This window comes from Cetorhinus maximus, chromosome 21, assembly GCF_964194155.1.
Source record: "Cetorhinus maximus chromosome 21, sCetMax3.hap1.1, whole genome shotgun sequence".
Classification (NCBI taxonomy): Eukaryota; Metazoa; Chordata; class Chondrichthyes; order Lamniformes; family Cetorhinidae; genus Cetorhinus; species Cetorhinus maximus.
In genome coordinates this window covers 66,863,613-66,889,014 of record NC_135899.1, presented here as the reverse complement: position 1 = coordinate 66,889,014, position 25,402 = coordinate 66,863,613, and the positions used below count along the sequence as shown (strand labels likewise).

At 43.7% G+C, this 25,402-nt stretch overlaps 1 protein-coding gene and 1 long non-coding RNA gene across 2 annotated transcripts in view; one reads left to right on the top strand and one right to left on the bottom strand.

Moving 5' to 3' along the window:
- LOC144695950 (protein argonaute-1) overlaps window positions 1–25,031 on the top strand; it is a 111,154-nt gene extending 86,123 nt beyond the window's left edge. The window contains exons 15-19 of the mRNA XM_078567057.1: window positions 7,171–7,365; window positions 8,259–8,393; window positions 10,134–10,235; window positions 17,608–17,807; window positions 20,878–25,031. Coding sequence (XP_078423183.1) covers window positions 7,171–7,365; window positions 8,259–8,393; window positions 10,134–10,235; window positions 17,608–17,807; window positions 20,878–20,986 — 741 coding nt within the window. The 3' untranslated portion in view covers window positions 20,987–25,031. The remainder of the gene's footprint in view (window positions 1–7,170; window positions 7,366–8,258; window positions 8,394–10,133; window positions 10,236–17,607; window positions 17,808–20,877) is intronic.
- Window positions 1–25,402, bottom strand: part of LOC144695951 (uncharacterized) — a 42,139-nt gene that overhangs the window by 3,849 nt on the left and 12,888 nt on the right. The window contains exon 2 of the long non-coding RNA XR_013580036.1: window positions 17,510–17,784. This is a non-coding gene — a long non-coding RNA (uncharacterized LOC144695951). The remainder of the gene's footprint in view (window positions 1–17,509; window positions 17,785–25,402) is intronic.

The following is a 25,402-nucleotide window of genomic DNA, read 5'->3' as shown; positions in this document are numbered from 1 at the left end:
AGCAATTGACAAAGCCATTCTGCTTTTCAATCAGTATAGTAAAATTCACTGTGGAAATCTTATAAACCTTACCCTCAGCAAGTACCAGCATTTATATTTATCTGTGGATCCGAGATCCCAGATGAGACCCCCAAGTTGTTGGGAAAATCCGGTTAGGGACCAATAATGTTTCGCTTAAAGTAGACAAAGTTTGAGGTTTAAGACATTTGCTCGGTGAATAAAGCCACAAGATTCCACGGGTTTTGAAAAAACAATAATAAACTTTACAGGAAGATAAAATAATTTACAATATCTATCTTTATACTCTTAACATTCAGGGTAACTTTCAGGTACATATGAATTAACAAGTCAACTGTGGTCAAACACACCACACTACACAATAAATGGCAGATGCGACCAAGACAGAGTCCACAGATTTCTCAACAATCCACCCAGACCTCAGTGACACTGAGTCAACCAATCTCACTGAAACTCTTGTCTCTCTCGTGGGATTCCAGTCTTCACCTTCAAAAGCTAACCTGGGAATTCTCTCCAAAGATCACTCCAATTTGGATGGCATCAACAATGGCCCATCTCGCAAGGTTTCAATTTTGTTTCCTGAGATTCCGTTTCCCGGATTCCCAAGCATACACTCGAGCACCAACTCAGAAGCACAGTTTCAGATCTTTGGCCTTGCCAAGCAGAACATTACTGATCCAAAAGAGAAACCTTGCCCCAACGGTCTGCAGCACAGAGTCACCAACCTTCTGCTGACTTCTTGGATCTTCAGGGCTTCTTCTGAGCCCTCTTCGATTACCAGTGCTTGATCCTTGAGTTATAGACAGAAGGTGAGGAGGCATTCTTTGCTGGGCAGAAGGTCAAGAAATATCATCCCTTTCCTGAGTTCCCAGATCTTAGGGGTGTTGCATTTAAAAAGTCTCTTAGAGAGCATTATACATGTGCAGGCACTAGGTACAATGGCCCAGAATACGCTGCAGATGGCAAGCTCAATTGGCAGGGTTCATTAGCCACATATGCAGCACTATAATGGCTGTGCCTAAACCATGCGGTGAGATAAGGCAGGAATAATTTACAAGTCCCCAAGGGGAGAACTAAGGACAGTCATGGCTTCTGGCATGGCAGCTACAACTGCTGCCATAGTTTTTTGGGAGCCATAGTAGTATGGAAAGGGCTCTGTATTCTAGCCTACAAACATCTAGGACTGGAATGCAAACAAGTATCTATGGGCATCTGTGACCTGATGGGTACAATTTACCCACAAATAAGTGTCGAGGCAGAGCCAGGACCCAGTACTATTGTCCTGGTAGGTGTTGTTATGAAAATAAAATTTACTTTAATGTTGAGAGCATAGATCGGGCACTTCAACTCCTAACAGGCCTCAGAGCTTTTGCGCATGTGCGGAATGGGAGCAGGCTGCACGTGTGCAGATTGGCATGTTTCCGTTCTTTGGGCCCAGCGCGCTTGTGAAAGAAAAACGCCATAAAAAACCCACGTCAGCTGATTGGGAGTGGAGCGCCATCAAGAAGAAGGGAGAGGTACTGAGAGTCCAAGAAATGGAACAGGGACAGGAAGATGTCACAGTTCAATTCAAAAGAGAAGTGTGGAGAAAAAAAGCTCCAAATACAAAAAGGGCTGCGGGTAGCAGACTTAAATTGAAGAGGGATCAAGCGAAGCACTGGTAATCGAAGAGGGCTCAGAAGAAGCCCTGAAGATCCAAAAAGTCAGCAGAAGGTTGGTGACTCTGTGCTGCAGGCTGTTGGGGCAAGGATTCTCTTTTGGATCAGTAAAGTTCTGCTCGGCAAGGCCGAAGATCTGAAACTGTGCTTGTGAATTGGTGCTCGATTATATGCTCGGGAATCCGGGAAATGGAATCTCGAGACAAGATTGAAACCCTGTGAGATGGGCCATTGTTGATGCCGTCCAAGTTGAAGTGACCTTTGGAGAGAATTCCCAGGTTAGTCGAAGGTGAAGACTGGAATCCCACATATGAGAAGAGAGAGAGAGTATTTCAGTGAGATTGGTTGACTCAGTGTCACTGAGATCTGGATGAGTTGCTGAGAAATCTGTGGACTCTGTCTTGGTCGCATCTGCCATTTATTGTGTAGTGTGGTATCCGTGCATATCCACTCACATGAATAATTATCTGTGATTTGTGACATGGTGATGAGGGCTAGATGGCCCAGAAAGAGTCAGGAGCCTCTGGAAGATTTTTCTTGGCTGTTGTGGCTTACCTAGGATGCTGGAAGAAAAGAAATGGAAAGATGAGCTGCACAATGGATGTTGTCCTTTCAAAACTATGAGCTTATGGATTCACCAACTGTGGCAGATCTCTCCCATTTATCTTTTGGCTGATCAAGTTCTTCAAGAAGAAAGTAAAGTGTTTGAAAGCCTTTGGAATGCAACCCTAATGTGAGTTACACATTTCTAATCGGAGGTTTAAAATGTTAAAATGGATGCAGAAACAAACAAATCCATATCATGTAATATGTTCCATTCTGATCTATTCAGCCATAGCCAGAGAATCACCATCAATAGCTTCTGTTCTCACTGCTGCATTATTGCCTCTGGAGCCCCCCAATCATCTGTCACTGGCTCCCTCCTATTGCAGCGATATCATCCAAAAGCTCAACAGTTTCCATATGTACAGTGACTATTGACAGGCTCTGCCTCACAACCACCTCTTGTCCCCTCCACTGCCTGATTTGTCACACTACTTGACCAACATTCAGTATGGGAGGAACAGAAATTCCTTCCAATTAAATGTTGGCACTGAAGTCATTGCCTTCGGGCACTGTCACAAACTCCTTTCGCTACCCACTATCTTCATCCCTTTCCACTGTATGGGACTGAACAAGAGTGATTGCAAGCTTGGCATCCTGTTTAACCCTAAACTGAGCTTCCAACCCCATATCTTCTCTGTCACCAAGATCGCCTACTTCCCCCACCATAACATCTCCTGCCTCAGCTCATCTCTCATGGCTTCATCCCTCCCTGTCTCGAATATTTTCCAGCCCTACAACCCTTTATGTTTTCTGCATTCCTCTTGTGGATCCTCAATTTTCATTGCTCCACCATTGGTGGCCGTGCCTTCAGTTGCCTTGGCCTTAAGCTCCAGAATTCCCTCCCTAAACCCTTCTACCTTTTTAAAGATGCAGTCTCTTTAAGATGCTCTTTAATACCTGCCTCTTCAACTGTCCTCTTTCCTAGTATTTTATTATATGTTTGACAACGCTCCTGCGAAGCACCTTGGGACCTTACAAGGACGCTAAATAAATGCAAGATTATTGTATCGTTTAGTACTTCGCATTATGTTGAAATGTGAGTGAAAGAATATTTACAGGGAAAGGCAATGTGAATAGTCTTTTGGTACCTCTTTACATTTTCAAGTAAATATGTTCAACCTAAGAAGGGTGAAGTGTGTGGAAATATTTAAAGCAGCACATTGATTTTTAAAAATGTATGTTTGTGTGTGTGTGCCCTGTTACCTTGACTAACCTGGTACAGGTACTGAGCTGCTTCCTGCATTGAATAACCATGTGGGTTTTGCTACAGGTGGCACTTGCAGTCAAGGTGAACTCCTTCCACTAGGCCGCACTATTCCTTTTTGACTTAGCCTCCTTTGTTTGGACCAATAATCTTCCACGGCAGCATCAGAAAATTTGAGGCGCCTCTATCCTTATGTTATCAGTCTTGGACATCCTTCCCTTTCTCATATTCTGGCAATTTCTTGTAGCTGGATGATAGCAACCTCTTCTTTTAAGCTGCTTACAGACACATAAAAGCTACAGCAGGGGAGCTCCCAGTATAGAGCGTAAATAACTCTGGAATTTGGGCCACAGTCTTAAATTAAGCTCAACTAAGATTTTTTAAAAAGTAACAGTCACACTGGCATGTAGAATTTTAGTCCTGCCACATCTTTAGTAATAAACATGCAAGGAGGGATATCCAGCCCATAGTGTTTAACTCAAAATAACATTATAAAAATAACTTTCTTTCATGTCAACTATATTTGCGATATTATAAAACTGTTAGTTTGCCAAACTGAAGTATAGTGAAATCTGATTATAGCGATTGATTTGGAAAGAGCCCTGAAAAACCACAAAACCAAAAGGTGGTACTCTGGGCTCTCAAACTGATAGACTGATATTAAACCACGGATGAATGAAAACTTCCTCTAGCTAAACATTGGAAAGACAAAATCATTATTTCCAGCTGCCAACATAAACTCCACTCCCTTGCCTCTAAGACCATCTCCTCTCAGTCACTCATTCAGACTGTATTAAGTCACGTGTAAATCATAGGTATCCTGTTCAATTCAATTGTGTTACAAGGTCTCGCACAATATCCTCACCAAGATGTCGTGAAAATTTGCTTCACCTCCATTGCCACTAAACTTATTATTGTTTTTATCACCTAGACTTGATATGTTCCAACATCCTCCTTGCCCACTTCCTAGTCTTGCCAATCTATAAACTCAAATTCATTAGTCAATGTTTTGCATACACTGAGTTTCTTTTATCCATAACTCCTTCATGGTCTACACTTACTCCCAATCCTCTAGTATATTCCCCCATCTTCAAATTCATCCATAACCTTGTCTCCAAACACTCACTTAACCTATCCATATCCGTTTTCAGGTTCCTTAGGTGCTCTACACAACTGACTATCCCACCTATCTTTGTGTCACAGCAAATTTACCAACCATACATTTGGTCCCTTCATCGAAATCATTGATATAAGTTGTAAACGTTTGCAGTACCAGCACTGACCCTTGTGGCACTCCACTCATCACATCTTGCCAACCCAAAAACAACCCATTTATGCCTGATGTCTCTTTCCTGTTAGCTAATCAATCCTCTGTCCATGCTAATATTTTATCCCCTACACCATGAGCTGGTATTTTGCACAGTAACCTTTGCACAGTAACCTTGTCAAATGCCTTCTGGAAATCCAAGTACTGCACATCCACAGATTTCACTTTATCCACATTGCTTGTTACTTCCTCAAAGAACTCAATAATTTAGTCAAACATGATTTCCCTTTCACAAATCCTTGTGACTGCCTGACTGCATTGAGATTTTCTAAGTGCCTTGCTATAACCTACTTCATAAGAGAGTCCAGCGTTTTTCCTATGACAGATGTTAAGCTAACCGGCCTGTAGTTTCCTGCTTTCTGTCTCCTTCTTTTCTTGAATAGATGAGTCACGTTTGCTATTTTCCAATCTAATGGGACCTTTCCAGATTCTGGGGAATTTTGGGAAATTAAAGCCAATGTTTCTACTATTTCAGCAGCCACTTTTAAGACCCTAGGATGAAGTCTATCAGGACCTGAGGACTTGTCAGATTTTAGTTCTAATAATTTTCTCAGTACCGTTTCCCTAGTGATTGTAATTGTCTTAAATTCCTCTGCCCCTTTCACCTCCTGAATCACACTTATTTCTGGGATTTTTTTGTATCCTCTACAGTGAAGACAGATGCAAAATATCTGTTCAGTTCACCCACTGTTTCCTTATTTTCCATTATGAATTCCCCAGACTCTCTTGACGACCAAGACTCACTCACTCTTTTCCTTTTTAAATACCTGTAGAAACCCTTATGATCTTTTTTATTTCTAGCTAGTTTCTCTTGTATTCTAATTTCTCCCTCCTTATTAATCTTTTAGTCATTCTTTGCTTTGTTCTTTATATACAGTCCAATCATCTGACCTGCCACTCATCTTTGCGGAATTTTACACTTTTTCTTTAAATTTGACACTTAGCCAAAGATAGTTTGTCCTTCCCTCAGTGTATTTCTTTCTCATTGACACCTTTCGCACCTCTACTGACATATCCCTTAACCTAATTTCCCAGTTCATTTTAGCCAGCTCTGTCTTCATGCCCTCAATTGCCCCTATTTAAGCTTAAAATGCTAGTCTTAGATCATCTCTTCTCTTCCTCAAACTGAATGTGAAATTCAATCATATTATGATCACTGCTACTTAGGGACGCCTTCACAATGAGATTATTCATTAATCCTGTCTCATTGACATTACCTGATTTAGTATAGCCTGCTGTCTGGTTGGCTTTAGAACTTGCTGTTCTAAGAAATTCAGGCTACCTTTGCCAATCTGATTTGTCCAATATATATATATAGAATAAAATTACCCCTGATTATTGCTATACCTTTCTCACAAGCCCCCATTATTTTTCCCTGTATACCCCGTCCTACAGTGTGGTTGCTGTTAAGGGCCCTATAAACCACTCCCACAAGTGACTTCTTACCTTTACTATTTCTCACCCTACCCAATTAATTTTGCATCTTGATCTTGATGTTGCCTAGCGCGACCCCACCATAATTTACAGCGTTGACTCAGCGTTGGCTATTCATTTGCCCAAATCCTGTGTAACATTGGGGTAGTGCATTGGGGTAGTTTGAAATAGGCAGAGCTACCATTAAAAAGGTAAGAATGGCAGAAGATTACAACAGCAGCAGGTAAATCATAAATCTTTGTCCAAACTTAGCGCACTTTCCGGATTTATGTCAGAGAGGGCTCCTGGATTATTTCATGCCACTATGCAATGCATGTTTTTAAGTGCAGTATCCGGCAGAGGCATCCAAATAAGGAAACATGGAACTATAAGGCAGAGAAAAAGTGCCTGAACTTTTACATGACTCCTTACAAGTCTTGTGTGCTGTGTTTGAGGGCGGGTACAGGTTAAGAGATTGGAAAACTGCACAATTATACTTGGAGAGGGGTATATCACAACCAGGCTGGACCTTCACAAGGAAGCACTCAAATTTTCCAGCTGGAGTTTGAATGTTAAGAATAAGCAATAACACTGGTAGATTTTTCAATTTTTTTTTTGAGACCAAGTATGCTGAGGGCATTTGAAATTAATTCAACATATTCAAGTGATTGAACCTGGAACCTCCTTCCTCTGTATGACTTAGTACTGGGGATGAGGGGGCGGGGTAGAGGTTATACTGATGGAGGAGTAGCCGCTTTCATCTTCTACACATTATTTTGCAATCACTATTACTACTACTACAAGCGCTAGGCCTTTATGGCAATTTATTATCCAGTAGAATCTGGATTCAGATTACCCAAGCACATTAGAATTTTCAGTTTTCACATTGCTGTTGCCTATACAAAATCAGTAGTTTGTCTGAGAGTTCTGTTTTTTCATACCAGGTAGTTGGCAGCATGGATGCCCATCCAAGCCGTTACTGTGCCACAGTCCGTGTGCAGCGACCCCGTCAGGAAATAATTGAAGACCTTTCCTATATGGTTCGAGAACTTCTGATCCAGTTTTACAAATCTACCCGCTTCAAGCCAACGAGGATTATCTTCTATAGGGATGGCGTTCCTGAAGGGCAATTGCCACAGGTAGCTTGAAGTTGCACTCATTTACTGAAGTGAATACCTGAAATGGCTGAAGTGGTGTAAATCAGTTCAAGTAGAGTTCAGATCTGCAGAGGTTATCTTGATGGATTTTAATAAAGGAAGAACCATAGAAAAGTTACGTTGCAGAAAAACACCATTCAGTCCATCGTGTCTGTGCCAGCCAAAAAGAAAAGAAACTAGCTGCTCATTTTTAATCCCACTTTCCAGCACCTGACCCATAGCCTTGCAGATTACAGCACTTCAGGTGCAGATGCAGGTACCGTTTAAATGAGTTGAGCATTTTGGCCTCGACCACCAATTTAGACAGTGAATTCCAGAAGCCCATCACCATCTGGGTGAAAAAGTTTTTCCTCATGTGCCCCCTAATCCATCTGCCAATCACCTTAAATCTATGCCCCCTGGAAATTGACCCCTCAGCTGCCATCTAGAAGGACAAGGGCAGCAGATAGTTGGGAACACCACCACCTGGAAGTTCCCCTCCAAGTCACTAACCATCCTGACTTGGAAATATACCGCCGTTCCTTCACTGTCGCTGGGTCAGAATCCCGAAACTCCCTTCCTAACAGCACTGTGGGTGTACCTACACCTCATGGACTGCAGTGGTTCAAGAAGGCAGCTCACCACCACCTTCTCAAAGGCAACTAGAGATGGGCAATAAATGGTGACTCAGCCAGCGAAGCCCACATCCCGTGAATGAATAAAAAAATATGCTTTGGCTTGAAAATCAAAGATTTCCCGATGACAGCATTTCATAAACAGCTACATTACTCGGCCTGCAAAATATTTCTGTTGCAGCAATCTTCTTCCCCACATCTCACCAAAGTGTTTTCAATGCTTCTTTAAAATAACAAACCATCTGAAACTTTATTTTTCAGATATTACACTACGAGCTCCTGGCTATCCGTGATGCATGTATCAAACTGGAAAAAGATTATCAGCCTGGAATTACCTATATAGTTGTCCAGAAACGGCATCACACACGGCTGTTCTGTGCAGATAAGAGCGAGAGGGTGAGAAATCACTTCAGTGCAGCTATTGGTGAAATCTGGGATTATTGTTCAGTTCAGGTGGTTTTTTTTCTCCACCCCCCAAACACCTTTATTTTCGCTCCTCTTGGAAGGCATTGGTTCTTGCTCAGTACATCCCAAGGGTAGATCAGCCTTTCAGGTGTGTAAACTCAGGCAACGAGTGCCAGCAGATTAATATACTGAGAAGGTGCCGAGGGCAAGAATAATCCAATCCATTGACATCAACTGTGTAGTGCAGAAATTTATGGATGGTTTTCGGAATTAGTAAGCCAGCTTACTTTTCCCTCGAACTGACCTTGAGTAACATTTGAGATTCTTTGTTCCCTCTGCCAACCTGGCTAAGATCAGCTAAATTCACATTAGATCAGCCCTCTTGGCCTGTGTGGCTGACTATAGTGATGCTTTTATTGAGAAAAAACCTTAAAATCTGTAATGAACCAAATTAAAATATAAGTAATTTGACCCACATTAATGGGAAATACCTAGAGTGATGGAAGTCAATTATAAGAAACTTCAGGGGCAGCAGACTTCAGCCAGTACAAACAGATTGGCTTCCACTGAATAATCAAATTCAGGTAAACTTTAGGGTAAAAGGTATATTTTACTGCAAAGTATATCATAATTTGATAGTCAAGTTTAATTTAGGCCAGCATCTACTGGTAGGCACACTCGCCGACGCGTAAAATGACATGGGGGTGACATTAACCCATGTCATTTAGATTGTCAGTTCGGTGGGCGCGCATCCAAGTCGGATGCGCACCCGCCGACCTGTCAACGGCCTATTAAGGCCATTAAAAACCAATTGAATTCATTAATGGACAGATTGGTGGGCAGGCCTGGAGCCTAGGCGGGCTTGTGAGAAAACATCACAGGTGGGATGAGGTTTCACGAGTGGTCTAAAACATGCGGAATATTTTACAGTAAAAGTTATGGACATGTCCCAACTCATGTGACAGTGTCACATGAGGGGACACGGCAAGGAAATTTTTTTTCTAATCTTTATTCAAAGTTTTAAATCAAAGCCGATCTCCCTGAGGCAGCTCTTTGCCTCAGGGAGATCTGTGCACTCTTTCGCGCACGTGCGTGAAAAAGTGCACTCCTGGCTGAGGGAATTTCCCCCCCACCCCCGCCCGCACAGGGAGCGCATAGTGCTTCCTGGCACATGCCACGTTGGGTGGGCCTTAATTGGCCCGCCCACGTAAAATGGCGGCGCGGCCCCAACCGGGGTCATCGATCAGAAGCCCGTCTGCTCCTGCACTCTCTCCCCCCCCCCCCCCCCCCCACCCCGGACGGGGGGAAAATCTTGCCCCTAGTATCAATATTATCCTATGCACACTTGAACAGAGATAATTTTACTGATTTATTTTCATCTACTAGCTTGAGATCTGCTGGCATAAATATTCTTATCAGAATTTTGCTAGGGCTGAGGTGGGAAGTAAAGCATCTGCATCCATGCTAATATCACGGGTATAATATTTCAAACCAGATATTAATATCTGCGATACACCAGATCTGTGTCTGCCAGTATACAGATGCCAGTTTTGCAGCAGCATGGTCTCACCTCAACTTATAGACTGGTTTCAATATGTGCAAAACCTCAAGATGCACTTATGACTAATACACAATATGAGCTAAAATGAAATTTTTACATATGACAAAATGTTCATTTACCTGTTCCTATTCAAAAAGTATTAAGTACTGATTTTGTTTTTCTTTTGTCAGATTGGTAAAAGTGGGAACATACCAGCAGGAACAACAGTTGATACCAATATCACCCACCCATTTGAGTTTGATTTCTACCTGTGCAGTCATGCTGGGATTCAGGTTTGTTGTGTACCTTGTCCTTGTGACCATTACAGAATAGGAGAGCTGAGCAATTTCTACACACTAGCTGACTTCCTGTGGCACTGTTCAGTAGTAACCCAGATTCTGGAGCATGTTTAACTGCTAGCCTGATTTTTCCCATTAATGCACTTGCCTGGGTACATCCTCCGGGGAACTGGTCTAAACAGGTTTTAAGGTCAGTTACAGGTTAATTGTTGTTGTTGGGGAGTTTTGTAGATTGCCAGATCCAGGTCAATTTACATACTTCCATCACCAAAAGAAACTAATGTAAATAGCCTAAGTATGAAATGGATGCCTTTGTTTTTTAAATGGATGTAAAAAAAAGAAGCAATATGTAATTGAAGCAAACTAGAATTTCCAGGACCTGGGTGGTACTGCCTAAATTACCTTCTGAATCTAAATGCATATGTATTGACCCACCCCCGGGCAACCAGGGCTCAGATTTTTCTCTGACAGTCTCCATTCCTCGCCCAGCTAGCTTAATCTTTTATTTGTTGCTTTCCTACATTGTTCTTCCCCATTCAATTCCTGGTGCCAGTTATTGCTGCAAAAATAGGATACACACAGGAGTAGGTATGAATTACTAAGGATGGAACTTTTGGTAAGTTAGATGTAACTTGAAAGCACCAAGTGCAATCCATTTATTGAGAAATCTGTGAAGGGTGAAGACCTACATGGCAGAACCATGCGAAGGCTAAAAATAGAAATAATGATTATATGTGGACAGGTTGTGGACTTTTAAAACCTGACAATCGTAAGAGGAAGTTGAAGCTGGGAGCAGGGAGGGGTAAAGAAATTCTAGTTTTGAGTTCCTTGGAAAGGGAGTTGGAGTCAGAGGTTGTACAAGACTTAGGGCGGAATTTTCCGAGCCCACTGGCAGCGGGTGTGATAGGTGCATGCGCGGAAAATATGGCAGGACCCACTTCACGACAATGTGAAGGCAGTTTGCGATCTTCCGCTCAGCCCACTGACGGCGGGCCGTGTTTCCCGCCATCAGTCGGCAGGGAGCTAATTGCAATACATTAGCATATAATTAAAAGGCCATCCCACCAGGTTCTTGGAACCTCGCCATATCGTCCGTCCACATCGGTGGGAAAGCACGCCAACGTGTTTCACAACAGCACGCAGGCGACGTGCAATTGGCAGCCTTCACTTTGGGGGAACTGAGGCAGCAGCGTTCTCCACAGCTCGCCTGTTGTTTACAGGCCTTGGGGGGTGGGGGAAATTGATACCTGGCCCCGCAGGCGACTGCTGAGTGGTGGGGGGTGTCTGGGAGCAAGTGCTGACCAGCCTCGGAGGCAACTGCTGGGGAGGAGGGGATGGGGGGTCGTCAAGTGCTGCCCTGGCGCTGCATCCCGTGCTCAGGAAATCAAGGTGGGGCCCAGGGGAAGCGAGGGAAATGGCCACGCATTAGGGACACCTGTATAAACTGACCATGCCTGTGCAACTAAGACAGATCAGGCACAGCCACAGTGATATGATTGGGGTCAGGCTCCTAGCCTGCCCACCCATGCAAGCATCGCGGAGGCACCAAAGGGCCACAAAGCACTCCATACCTTGCACCACCCCCCCGCTCCCCTGGCACAGATTTCGAGTCCGCAGAGCAGTTGGACTGCACAAGTTGTACAGTCTCCTCGCCAACACTGGCTTTGAAGCGGTCACTGCTGGAGGTGCTCACAGCCCCTTGCAATCTCAGCATCCTGGTTTGAACCAGTGTCCCCCATGTCACAGGTTGACAGGGCAGCCATGCAGCGCACTGATCTCTGGCCATCCGAGGGGTGACCAGCACTCTCTGGGAAGCATTAAGGGGCAGTCACACAGGACCAGAAGAGGTGCTAAGTACAGCCATGATAACCACATCTCTCTCATGCTGCAGGAGGACCACGTCAGGATCATGGATCCTGGTGGCCTAGCTGTATGCCTGCTGGCTTACAGAGACTGTAGAAAACGGAGGAGAGAGCGACTGAGGCACCTGGCTGTGCAAAGGCAGGAGCAGCAACCTCATGAAGACGGGGCAGCAGGAGCTCCCACACACGCTGCCCAGGAGCAACAGCGAGCCGTGGCTGATCGGCGCCTAGCGACACCCAGGGCCAATGGACGCCATTCCTGCAGGTGACTGAGAATCAGTGTCACCAACGACTGCACATGTCTAGGGACCTGGTAGCTCACATCTGCCACTTACTGTAGGACTTGGCACCAAGGGGACATGGAGGGCATCTGCTGCCAGTAGCTGTGAAAGTGACCGCAGTGCTCAATTTCTATTCTAGTGGCTCCTTTCAGGGATTCACAGGTGGCCTCTGGGATTTCACAATCTGCCACCCACAGGTGCATCCATGAGGTCACGGATGCCATCTTCTCCATGGCACACAACTTTGTGCATTTCACCCAGGAGCAGGACAGCCAGGATGCAAGGGCCATTGGATTCGCCCTGATCCGGGATTCCCACAGGTGCAGGGTGCAATTGGCTGCACTCATGGCGCTCAGGTCTCCATCGCTACACTCAGTGAACTTCATCATCCGCAAAGGCTTCCACTCACTGAAAGTGCAGCTGGTATGCAACCACCAGAAATGCATCCTGTAGGTATGCGCACGGTTTCCAGGGAGTGCGCACAACGCCTACATCCTGAGTTGCTCACAGATCCCTGGAGTCTTCCAGGGTCCACAGAGACTGCAGGGTTGGCTCCTTGGGGACAAGGGTTACCCGCAGAGGCCATCGCTGATGACACCCGTGTGGCGGCCTCATACTGCAGCACAGTGACGCTATAAGGAGGCTCATGAAGCAGCTTGCAGCTTGGTGGAGTAGACCATTGGGATGCTGAAGATGCAGTTCTGGCGCCTGGACCGGTCTGGTGGAGCCCTGCAATACAGTCCACAGAGGGAGTCACGCATTGTCGTCGTCTACTGCGCCATTTACAACCTGGCGCTGTAATGGGGTGAGGAGCTGGCTGAGGAGGAGATGGAGGAGCTGCATATCTCTTCCGATGAGGAGGACGCTGACGGGGATGAATGTCAGGGGGTCTTCGGTAGTGACGACGACAGGGATGAGGCTCTCGCATTGGCTAGACGAGGCAAGCGCACTCGAGAGGCCTTCATGGCTGTCAGATTTGTGGAGGAGGATGATGACATGCAGTGAGGTGTCCGTGTAGATCCTCACATTGCAGTTGTGAACGTTTGACTCCAGTCTGATTTATCTCCAGTCTGATTTATCTCAGCGTCAATACCCTCTGTGAGAATGCTCCTGTCATGGAGATGCAGTGGAGACCCTAATAGTCACTCGACCGCAGGAGGATGATGACAACATGCAGTGAGGACACTCCATAAATCTTCACATGGCCTCTGAGAATGTCTGACTTCTGTCTGGCTGAGGGCAGCTCGCTTGCGCTCCATGATCAGGACCATCTCAGAGATGCAGCCATGAAACTTTAGATGCATCTGATGCCGTGTCCGCCTTCAGCACCTCAGCCCTTCAGGAGCTGGTGCACAGCATCACTGGTCACAGATGCTGGGGTGATGGGGGCCAGCCCCACCTTAAAGATGCTGAGGGCACACAGAGAGAATTGGAGAACTCTGTGGTGCCTGCCCACTACATTCTGGCAGCAATGATTAGCACTGCCGAGGTGCAGGCATCAGTAATGTTTCCAGGGAGTGTGAGGCTGGACCACCACTGTGATCTGCAGGCCACACAGAACGCAGGGAAGAGGCCCTGGACTGAGACACCTGCCTTTTATCTTGTGCAGAAAGTTTTCACACATCTGAGTGACAAGAACACTGCTCATCAGAACAAGGAGCCATAGGCAGGGAGACATTCTTGGGAGTTTATTGACAGTAGTGAACATTATGAACAAGTGATTAACACCCATGCCCAGAACTGTGCAACTAATTCTCCTTAACTTTCCTAAACCTGCCGCTACGTCTTGGTGCTCCCTGGATATCCACAGCGGAGGTGGAGGCAACCTGCTGACTGTGACGCCCTGTCTGAGGTGACTTTGGAGGGCTGAGACTTGGAGGGCCCCAGCCTGCTTTTAGGGTCCTGCTGTGTGGCAGTGGCACCCTCCTCAGCCAGTGAAACTGGATTTGCTGAGGTCACAGAAAGAGGGGAGTCAGATGGGCTGGTCACTCACGGTGTGCACCTGCTGATCCTCCTCCCTATGGGTGCCCGAGGGCCCCTTGCTGTCTCCTTGAGCGGAAGGGGTAGCTGGAGTGAGATCGAACTGCCCAGCACCCTTCTCACGTACACACTGTTGGAGGCCAACTCTGGCATCAGCCAATGGAGTTAAGCCCGCGCAGCAGTGCAGAAGTAACGTCCTGAACCGAAGTCACCATGGCAGCCGCCATCCTGCCAGTGTTGACCTCAGTACATTGCAATGCCAGCGCTATCACCTCAACTTGAAGACAGACAGACTCCTCCATTGTGCCTTGCAATCTGAGTGCAGCGGACATCCCTTCCTGTTGTTCCCTAGCTTGCCTTTGCAGCTCCAACAACTGTGGCATTACCGAGTCCAGAGGCTCATCATCTGACCTGCACTCAGCAACGTTCTGGCCTCCAGCAGTCCTCTGTGTGCTGGGGACCTGGGAAGTCCCTGCCTCCGCCTGCTGTGGATCAGAAAGTGCAATGTGTTCACCAGATTGTGATGTCGAGGCTTCTCTAAAGCTAGGTCCCACTGAGGTGTGTGTCTCTGCGCTGGTGAAGGGTGTGGATGAGCACTGTGACGTGACTTCAGGGAGGGTGCCTTCAGATTCCACGTCAGAGGTTTCTGCGGAGCTTGCTCAGAGGCTCTGGGTTGTGGACTCCGTCGGCTGCTTCCCAGATGTGCCTGCAAAAGCAAGGGGATATAATTAGTGCATGGCAGTGGCCTTTGAAAGAGGACACATCACTCACTGTTGTGCTGCTGGATCCTCATTTGGTAGAGCAGCGCCAACCTCACTGTCAGCACAAGACCAGTCCCAGTCATCGCCGGCCAGCTGGATAGCTCTGTTTTCAAATTCTGTCAGAACTTCGAATTCCGGCATCCCTCCACCTGTCTGTGACCTTTCCCTCCTGTTGTGAGCCACTTTGTCCTGCGTGGATAGAGATGGGGAGAGTGTATCAGGATGCCTGCCAGGCCAGATGATAAGTATGCCTGGCCTGCATGGATGGTGAGTGGTACCATTGACAGGATGAGGACAATGACGGAGAGTGTGAAAGAATGAATGATGATGTCCCTTGCACTGGCAATGAGTGAGGGCCCTGTGGGTTTGTGAGTCTGTGACATGGGAGCGATGAAAAGAATGACTTAACCCTGGTGCAACGGAGGAGATTATTCATCCTTTTGCGGCACTGGGTGGCTGTCCTCCTCTGCAGGGCGTCCGCGCTGACCACCGCTGCCACCGCTTCCCAAGCCTGGTTGGTGACATTGCTGCCCATCCTGCGGCCAGAGCAGGGGTGGAGCACTTCCCAGCGGGTCTCCACAGCATCCAGCAGTCACTCGAGGGACCCATTGTTGAAGCGGGGGGCTACAGTCTTTTTTTCTTTGCTGGCCGTGTCTCCCAAGCAGTGGTGGTGAGCGGGTGGCAATGAGTGCTTTGCTGTTGGCTGCCTTTTAAAGATGGCAGTCAGCGTGATGCAGCAGGGGGGTGATGGCGAGCGGGCGAATAAGAGCCCGCCATGGAAACGGCATGTTTCGCGGGAGTGAATATATAATGAGGTGGGCTCGGGAAGATATGGTGTGTAAACCCGCCATTTTCATTGGCAGGTAGGACTCCATTTTACCTGCCCGCTACCGCACTTAGTGCAATTCTGGGAAAATTCAGCCCTTAGTGCCAACAAAGTGAGGATTTAGGGAGCAGCAAGATTATGTAGGTGCCTTTGTAGTTTAGAATAAAAGTGGAGGAGTATTGACTACAATAGTGTTGTTAGTGTAACAATGAGAGAGGGAAATGTAGACTTGAAAGACTACAACAGCTGAGGGGTAATTGCAAATCAAATGACAAGCTTGTCTTATATCTGTCCTTTGGTGTTAGAAGAGCCTCTTCAAAGATACGAGAACATTTAGGCCTTCAGCAGGCTAAGGCTTATAGAGAGTTAAATTATTGAGGGAAGGTTTGCACCACTTTGTAATTTATTTTCTGCACTGTGCCACTCCCTTATGTGTATCCTTTGATTAAGCTTCAGTATGTTAAGCCTTTATCATTCCCTCTCTCTTTCCTCTTCATCCCCACCCCAATAAGCGATTTGATTAAAGCCTCACTAATTTCACTTTTTCTCACTTTTCGGCTTGTTAAGTACTTAGTCTTTGAAGGATCCCTAGGTTTAAATCTACATGAAAAGACTGCTGCTGCTGTTTTCACATTGAGATTTCCCCCAGTTTGAAAAACAACACATTTTGGTTCAGTACTTCATAACAAAGAAAATGGTAGAGAGAAGAATACCAATTGCACAGCGAGTTTAGCTTCAGGATATTACTAAGGAAACAGGGATTGGGATGTTGTGAAAAAGTAATTACATTTTGAAGATGTTATCTTTCTCCCTGTCTGATTTTTGGTGTTTCAGTAAGTGATCTCTGAGATTGCAGTGTAAATTTAATATCTCAGTCTACTTATAGAACATCAAAATCTGTTAACTGATATGATACAGATCATCTTGGCAATCTAATTATTTCTTTAGTGAATGTACGTTTTCAGTCACAGCATTTAGCTTCATAAACAAATGTAAAGACACCTTTCCCATTAAGTGGATGATGCTGTACTGAATGCACAATGGGCAAGCACACTGTTTGAGACTTGTTTCCAAGATGATGATCTGCCAATTTTGGGAACAGAAAGGGGGAGATATTTTCTTTCTTTCCCATCACTCCTGAAGCTGGTGAACCATATTAACAAATCATCCTACCAACACCACATGACTCCAATATCTTAGCTAGGCAGTCATTCTTCATGTATTAACCCAGTGTGAAGTCTTAGTGAGGTAGATTTATACTAATTATTTAGATCATTGTCATTGGCTGACATGTTTTTTGTCCATCAGGAAGAATCTTGCTTTTAATGCTGCTAATGCTGTGCTGGTGTTGGAATGAAAGTTGATTCCAATTTTATAATTTATCTTGTAGTAGGAAAGAGAGGACAGGGATATTAAAATCCTTTTCCAAATTGTGACAAGAGTTTAAGTTTGTGTTTTCCTAGGATTTGAGGGTCTGAAAAGGTTTTGGTCAGTATTAGTATAAAACAGAGGAAGCTGACTTCTGGAGTTAAGCTTATTGATCCTTAAAGATATTTACCTTAAAAACAGTGCAGTGGTGAAGAGGTAGATTTCAGTTTGCTTTCTCAGTGCTATTTTCTTAATTGAAATTCATAATTTCACCCCTTATGACTGCAGGGCACCAGCAGACCTTCACATTATTACGTCTTGTGGGACGACAATCGATTCACTGCAGATGAGCTTCAGATCCTGACCTATCAGCTATGTCACACTTATGTGAGGTGCACACGCTCTGTCTCCATTCCAGCACCAGCCTATTATGCCAGATTGGTGGCATTCAGGGCAAGATACCACCTGGTGGACAAAGAACATGACAGGTATCGAAAATGGTCTGAATAATTGTGTAAATTTACTTCACCAGTTTGCATATATTTACTACAAAGTATAAAAGCATGCAATACTACCTCCTGCTATAGTGTTGCCTCTTTTGTTGAGAGCCAGCTTGAAACTGGTTGGTGATAGTGCCTTGATATTTTTATGATCATCTTAGGCTTCTGTATTGGACAGTCTCGCAAGAAAGTGGGCCATGGATGACTTCCTCTGGGGATTTTATAAGCAAACTTCTTGTTAACTATTATCCTTTTAATGAGGTGCAGAGCCTGCTCATCACTCAGATAAGTCGTTTTTTCACTGTTGCTGGGTCAAAATCCTGGAACTCCCTCCCTAACAGCACTGTGGGTGTACCTTCACCACAGGGGCTGGAGCGGTTCAAGAAGGCAGCCCACCACACCTTCTCAAGGGCAATTAGAGATGGGCAATAAATGCCAGCCTAGCCAGCAATGCCCGCATACCATAAATTAATTTTCAAAAAAGCAGCTTAGTCTGTATGGAGTCATGAGTGCACGTCCCTCAAGTCCATAGCCTACAACATTGATTAGCTGTACCATAGGGCACTTTGAGTTTTAGTTTTCCCTTTCCTATTGATAGGAACAGATATTGATAGTCATCCTTACTGATGTCAAAGTAGTTAATGTAAATGATATGAAATTTCAACAAAAGGGAACAAGACAGAGAATGTGTGGATGTTGCAGTTGTTATCAGATTTGAATTGTTACTCAGCAACAATTTCCACAAGTTGTTTATGTCAATGTCTGTCTTGGGAATTTGTACTCTCCTCCTGTCAATAAATGATGACTCAGCTTTCCCCACACAAACACAGCTGCCTCCTTCCAATATCCATATGGCCAACTGCAGCTTCCTATAATAATGTTGAATGTAGAAATATTTCTTACCAAGCAGTTAATTTTTCTCAACAGATTTTCATTGCCTATTGATACAATATTTCAATTCATCAGGTTTTGGAGATTTTCTTTCTTGTGCATCACCAATTTATAGATATTTAATAAATTTACAGATTCGTTATAAAGCCCTAAGGCACTCAGCATATGGAGTCAAAATGCAAAAGTAGTATATTCAGTACAACATTTAACTGGAGAAAAACATCTCTCTCCTGTTCAGATAAGCCAAATGTCACTAATTCAGTGCCAGGGAGGAGCAGTAACTTAATTGGAGGAAGTCACACGTGGTATTGTGAGAAAGGTGAGAACAGATCTGAGACATCAACACCACATTCAGGGACTTGGAGGTTGGAGAAGAGATGGTAGTTTGCAAGGACAGATGGGCTTTAAAATGTTTGGGGATAGGCCCTGAGGTGATGGAAGCATTTACAATGTCAGTTACCATGGGGGCCAGAAGGGAAATTGGGTAGTCAACGGTTTAGTGTAAATCGGACTTAAAGAACAGAAGATGGATCTCTTGAATGAGATGAAATTGGACAGGGCATGGGCTAGGTAGGAGTGAAACCAGAGAGAGGCTTGGGTGTTCCAGACCAGAGTATGGGATTCAGAAGGGAATATTTAGTAGAGTGAGAAGAGGAGGAACTAGCAGAGGGAGATGGTATTGAGGATGGTATTGAAGAAATTTCAGGAGTTCCTCACATTTCTTGTTAGAGGTGGAGAGAACAGGGCAGAGTAATTTAAGGAATTTTGAGAAGGCAGTTGGTGGAAGAAAGGAAGCTTTTTTATTTATTTATAAAATGTGAGCATCGCTGGCAAGTTCGGCATTCGTTGCCCATCCCCAGTTCACCTTGAGAAGGAGGCGGTGAGTGACATTCTTGAATTGCTCCTGTCTTTGTGGTGTAGGAGTACCCACACTACTGTTAGGGGGTTCCAGGATTTTAACCTAGAGACAGTGAAGAAGCAGCGATATAGTTCCAAGTCAGGATGGTGTGTGGCTTGGAGGGGAACTTGCAAGTGAAGGTGTTCCTGCTGCCCTTGTTCTTCTAGGTTGTAGGGATCACAGATTTGGAAGGTGCTGTTGAAAGAGCCTTGGTGAGTTGCGGCAATGCATCTTATAGATTGTACACAGAGCTGACTCTACACTGGCTGTGAAGGAATGAATGTTTAAGGGGGGATGGGGTGCCGATTAAGTGGGCTCCTTTGTCTTGGATAATGCCGAGCTTCTTGAGTGTTCAAGCTGCGCTCTTCCAGGCAAGTGGGGAGTATTCCATCACTCTTGTGACTTATTCCTTGTAGATGGTAGACAGGCTTTAGGGAGCCAGGAGCTGAGCTACTCACTGCATAGTTCCCTGTCTCTGACCTGCTCTTGTAGTCACAGTATTTATATGGCCGGTCCATTTAGGTTTCCGTCAATGGTAACCACCAAGATGTTAAAGGTAGTGGATTCAGCGATGATAATGCCTTTGAACGTCATGGGGAGAAGGCTAAATTCTTCCATGTTGGAGATGGTCAGTGCCTGCTGAATGTTGCTTGCTATTTAACTCCAGCTTGGGCTGATATCTTTGCCCTCAAGACGAATGGTTGATTTTAACAGGTGATGAGGATGCCTGGTTATGGGCCAGTCAGATCTGGCAACAGATAGCTAAGCTAGTTGTGTGCCAGTTCTTCCTTGTGTTTGCATCCTCAGACAGATGGAAAAGAAGAAGGGGCTTGTTTCCAGGGTAACAACAAGGATAGTTTTTCTGAGGATGAGGGCATCAAAGGTGATGAGAAAATAGTTGAATAAATCAACAGCTGCAAAGTTATTCTGGCAAATAGGGCCCAAAGGCAGTTACAAGTTTGAATGTACTGCTAAACATCTTGAGGGAAGATTTTCCAGGGGTATTTGATGAGAGAGATTCTGTATAAGAACATCTTTGACTCATTTGATCTCTTCTTTCAAAATACCATGTTCCTGTTGCAGCATATATCTAGCTGTTTCTTAAAGGTGTCAAGTGCCCTGGCTTCAACTAGCCTTCTTTTTAACCAGTTCCAGCTGTTAATCCTCTGTGTAAAATAAATTGCTGAGATCCTAATGTGCAACAAGTTTTTAAGAGTGGGCAAATAGAAGGAGAATTTTGTTTATTTTTTTCTTATTTTTTTTTTACAGTGGAGAAGGCAGCCATATCTCTGGACAGAGTAATGGACGGGATCCCCAGGCACTTGCTAAAGCGGTGCAGGTTCACCAGGACACCTTACGCACAATGTACTTTGCTTAACTGTATGATAGTTCAGTCACCTCAACCTGCCAGCCTTCTGGACCGAAAGCAGCCATACAAGAACATTCAACCATCTTCCACTGATGTGTCTTGGAGGTTGGAAGGTGTCAACGTATATTTTACAATGAGTAGCTTTCAATGAACTACTAATGGACGGGGAAAGACTGACCAAACAAATTATAGAAAAGTGGTCAAACTATTCTACATGAAGAAAACAGGTTTCACATTCAAGTTTTATTTTTTACACGTATTTATGCAATATATTGATAACTTTTTAATGTAAAATGCAAACGTTCACCACTGCCAAATTCCTGTTAGTTTTTAGAGACACATGGCTAAAAGAAAATGGTCGATAAGCAACTACTTCAAAGGACGTCATTCAGGGGATGTAAAGCTCCATAGGTCCAAAAGCTGAACTTCTCAATTTAGTGCCTGGACTTATGATTATTGAATCTGTAAGTCTGTTAGACTTGCCAGAATTTTTTTTCATGCATTTGCCTAAGTTGGCACAAAAACATATCAATAGTTCTCAATATGTTCTTTATGATGTCTCATTCTTTATTGTTCTTTTTGAATTTCATTTTGACAAGTGCAGAAAGTTGTGTATTTACACAATCTAAAGGAATCTTAATGTTATCATGTGGTCACTTTCCAAAGTCTGGACTTTGAAAGTTATTATGAATTTATGGGGAAAAAAATAGAAGTCCTGGACTTGAGGCAGAAAAAAATGGATCGCTTGTAAATTATTTTTTTAAAATGTCACGATAAGAACCTTAAAACATTGTGATGGCTGCACTTCATTTTTACTGATATTGTAAGCCACTCCTGTTCAGCCCTCTCGCTACAGAAGGGGATGAAAATGGCAGCAAGCAAACAAGTAGATTATAGATTATCAGTTTTAGCAGACAGCTGAACGAATAAAGCAGAGCTGGGGTCTTTTAAGAGTTGCTGTTCTTTGAATAATCTTTAGCTATCCAGCAAAAGAATTGCACACTAGCTGAACTCCCACTGTAATTCCCTTCTGAAGCCGCTAATTACTTTGGAAATAGATGTAGATGAACAAAAAGCTTAGTTTTGTATCTTTTTAAAGGGCATTAAAGATTGAGCATTTTTTCTGATTTTCCTGTAAACTGAACCAATGCTTGCTTGTTATAGTTTATTTTAAATGCTTTGTTTCGACCCTTATTTGGAGTTGAAAGCCTCCTTGCTTCCTCTTACATATCCATTACTTTTTTAAAAAAAAGTAAAGGTGGTTTTATACTCAAGATGAAAAATTTCAGTGCTAGTAAATTGAAGATTTTCCAGATAATTTTGCAACCACCCCGTGTCAGCATAAAACACTCTGGGTAGATATCACATGAATAAGATGCACTGTAAAAGTTCCTGCATTGTTCCCTGATTGTGTGAATGAACCTCAGCCTCAGGGAATGTTCCCCTCCTCTACAGGTTGCATTTGCATTTCTTAAACCACCACACAGTAGAACCGCCAAATATAATTGTGGCCAGTATTGTGCTCTGACTCATATCCACTTGGCACTAAATTGCAACTGGCCAAAATTTACAGCTGGATTTGCAGCTGAACCCAAGCCCAGAAATACAAGTGTAATGTTCTAACTTACTGCACAACCGAGTCCTATATATAGATTTTAATATAAATGGGATGATTGTATACCTAGATAAGTAGAGTGGTTCTCCCAAGATACTTTAAGATTTAGCCTGCATAATTTTATATTCACCATTTTGCACTGGAATAAAATAATCTAAAACAAGCACAATCCAGCTGACAAACCTGTCAATAACACTAAATTTCATGTTAATGATACATAAAGCACAACAAGTGGACAGAGTAAATATGCCTGTCATCAAAATATGATGCAAGTGTAATCATTGGGAGGAAACCACTAGAAAGGTATTAAGGAGCATTTGACAGCCCAGGATTTTTACTTGGTTTACAGATTTTTTTGAATACTCCCATTCCCCCTTCAATCTTCATCCCTCCTCTTAAGCCGATGATTTGTTGGGATGTGGTCAGAGGGGTGGGCTGTCCTTTGATATCTCACGCAAGGTGCCTTTATTTCCATCTGAATGGAGAAAGTGAGCATTGACAAACTATTAAAATATTGAGGACGTGAGAGCCATGCACGATCCCATCCTTTGTACAAACCCACTTTGTAGCAGGAGTCACTCCATCACAATTAAGAATGGGACCCTGGATGATTTGCCCTATCCCAACGGAAATCCAGTAACACTCAATGCAATCTAAAAATTAAACATAGGATCATCCAGCCCGTAATGGTACAGTTACAGCCTGCCTTTGCCAACAGCTGTCATGGGAGCATTTTATATCTTTTAGTTTTTAAAAGCCCTTTTGAAACAACGGCACGAAAACTAACCTTACAAATTGGTGCGTTTAAAATTGGCAACCACTAGAAGACGATCACCAGCCACCACACCACCTCGACCCACTCTGTCTGTCTTTTACTCTTGGGCATAATGGAGCTTTATATTAGTGACATTCATGTCTCTACTCTGCATGCTACTCAAAGTGTGTCTGTTTTCTCCACCTGTTGTTTGTTAGCTCCCATACCTAGCAAAATCTTCCACAAATGAACTCCAGTTCAGTCCATTCTGGTAGTGCAAGAACTAGATGGCAGCCAATACATATACAGATAGGAAGCCATTAAGAGTTGATTCCTCACAGTGTGAACCAATACAAGAAGACTGATCTGGGACAGACTTGGGTTTTAACCTCGAGCAAAAAGTGACAGAAGATAGAGGTCATCAACCACCTGATGCAGTAGAAACATGATGTCTAATGTGCTTAAAAATAATAATTCTGTAAACTTTGTTTACAACCACTTTTGTGTAAAGTGTACAAAAATGTAACATACTAGAAAAGGTGGCCCAGGGGTCACAGGATGTTGTTTTTATGTGCCTACCTGATTTTTAGCTTGGCTACATAGGAAGGGGAAAATTGAAGAGAATCAGGCTGGGCTACAGTTGCATTTTCCCCAGTTATCTATTGGAGATAAATACTTGCAGAAGCCTGGAGCTGCTCACTGTTTACCCTCTCTGCTACGGGATGATGTATGAAAAGAAAAGCAACAAATTAGTGTTAAAAGTGCACAATATTCATTCTCCATGTTGTCATAAATTGTGGAATAACAAGATGTAATAATGAACAAAAGTTTACAAAGGGTCAATGACTGGACACCCCTTCCTTAATCCTGGGTGATTAGCTCTTCAGCCAGGTCAGGTAATGAAGACCTTTCCTCTTTTGTGTCTGTCATTTGTAAAAGACATAGGGCCTCCCCAGTGACACAAAAAAAATTATCCAGTGAATAGCTGAACCTCAAGATTCAATCTCTGGTCTATGTTGAATTAGCCAATCCTGACTGGGTACTATGGTTCTGTCAGTGACATTGAGTTAGGGAGGGAAAGGTTGATTGGGATATCTGCTTCTGGTCATTATCTACCAATACTTGCTCAAAAAGTGAGGGTGTGGGCAAACAAGATTGAGTTTGGCTGTGGTGCCCTTCATCGATAAATAACCTAAAGGATCGACTTGGGCTTGTGAAACTGGAACTTAAGTCAGTGTCTTCAGGAGGAGTGGTACAAAGTTGCTGAAAGAGTGCGAAGAATAATCTGGGCGTTTGTTACTATCACAAGTTAAATGATATTCAAGAGAATCCTTGGAAACATCTATAACTTGGCAGAATTGACTGAGGGTGTGAGGTGATTAGTACATCAAATTCTGAACATTCAGTAAGCTGATAATTCATCAATCCTACCATCTGATTTAGCCTGGGGCTCAGCCTCTACTTTCCCAGGACAATGTTGGCTATTTCCTGTTTTAAAAAAATAGTTGTAGTCAGCTAAGACAATTGTCTTGACGCTGAGAGTTATGCTCAAGTATTTACTGAGGCAGAGTGGTTTATTTTCTTACACTGAACCAATATACTGAAGTTAACTCTATTTATAATTTTCTATGTTCCTTTTCCTTGCTGCACAAGTGTTTTTTTAAAGAAATAAAAAGTGATTTGAAGCAACTTCTCAAAGTAATTTTATTCAGAGCATCCCAGAATTGGCATCCATTTTCACTGAAAAGGACAGAACGAGAAGTTAAAATAAGATGCATAAGCTCGCCCAAATGAAAACGGGCAACTTAAAGACCATCTGTAAAACCAATTATATAAGATGTTCAAAAAACAGTTTACAAGTTTTGAAATCTTAGGAGTTTTCAGAAACTGCACTGAAGAACTATTTTCTCAGTAGTTTGGATACTTGCACACAATCTCATTTGATCTAAAATATACTGCAATAAATGTACCAAAGGTGACTCGTGTCTCTCAACCGGAAATAACTCAGGGTTGCACTAGCATAAATTTACTGATTAATCATATCATCTCTCTAAGA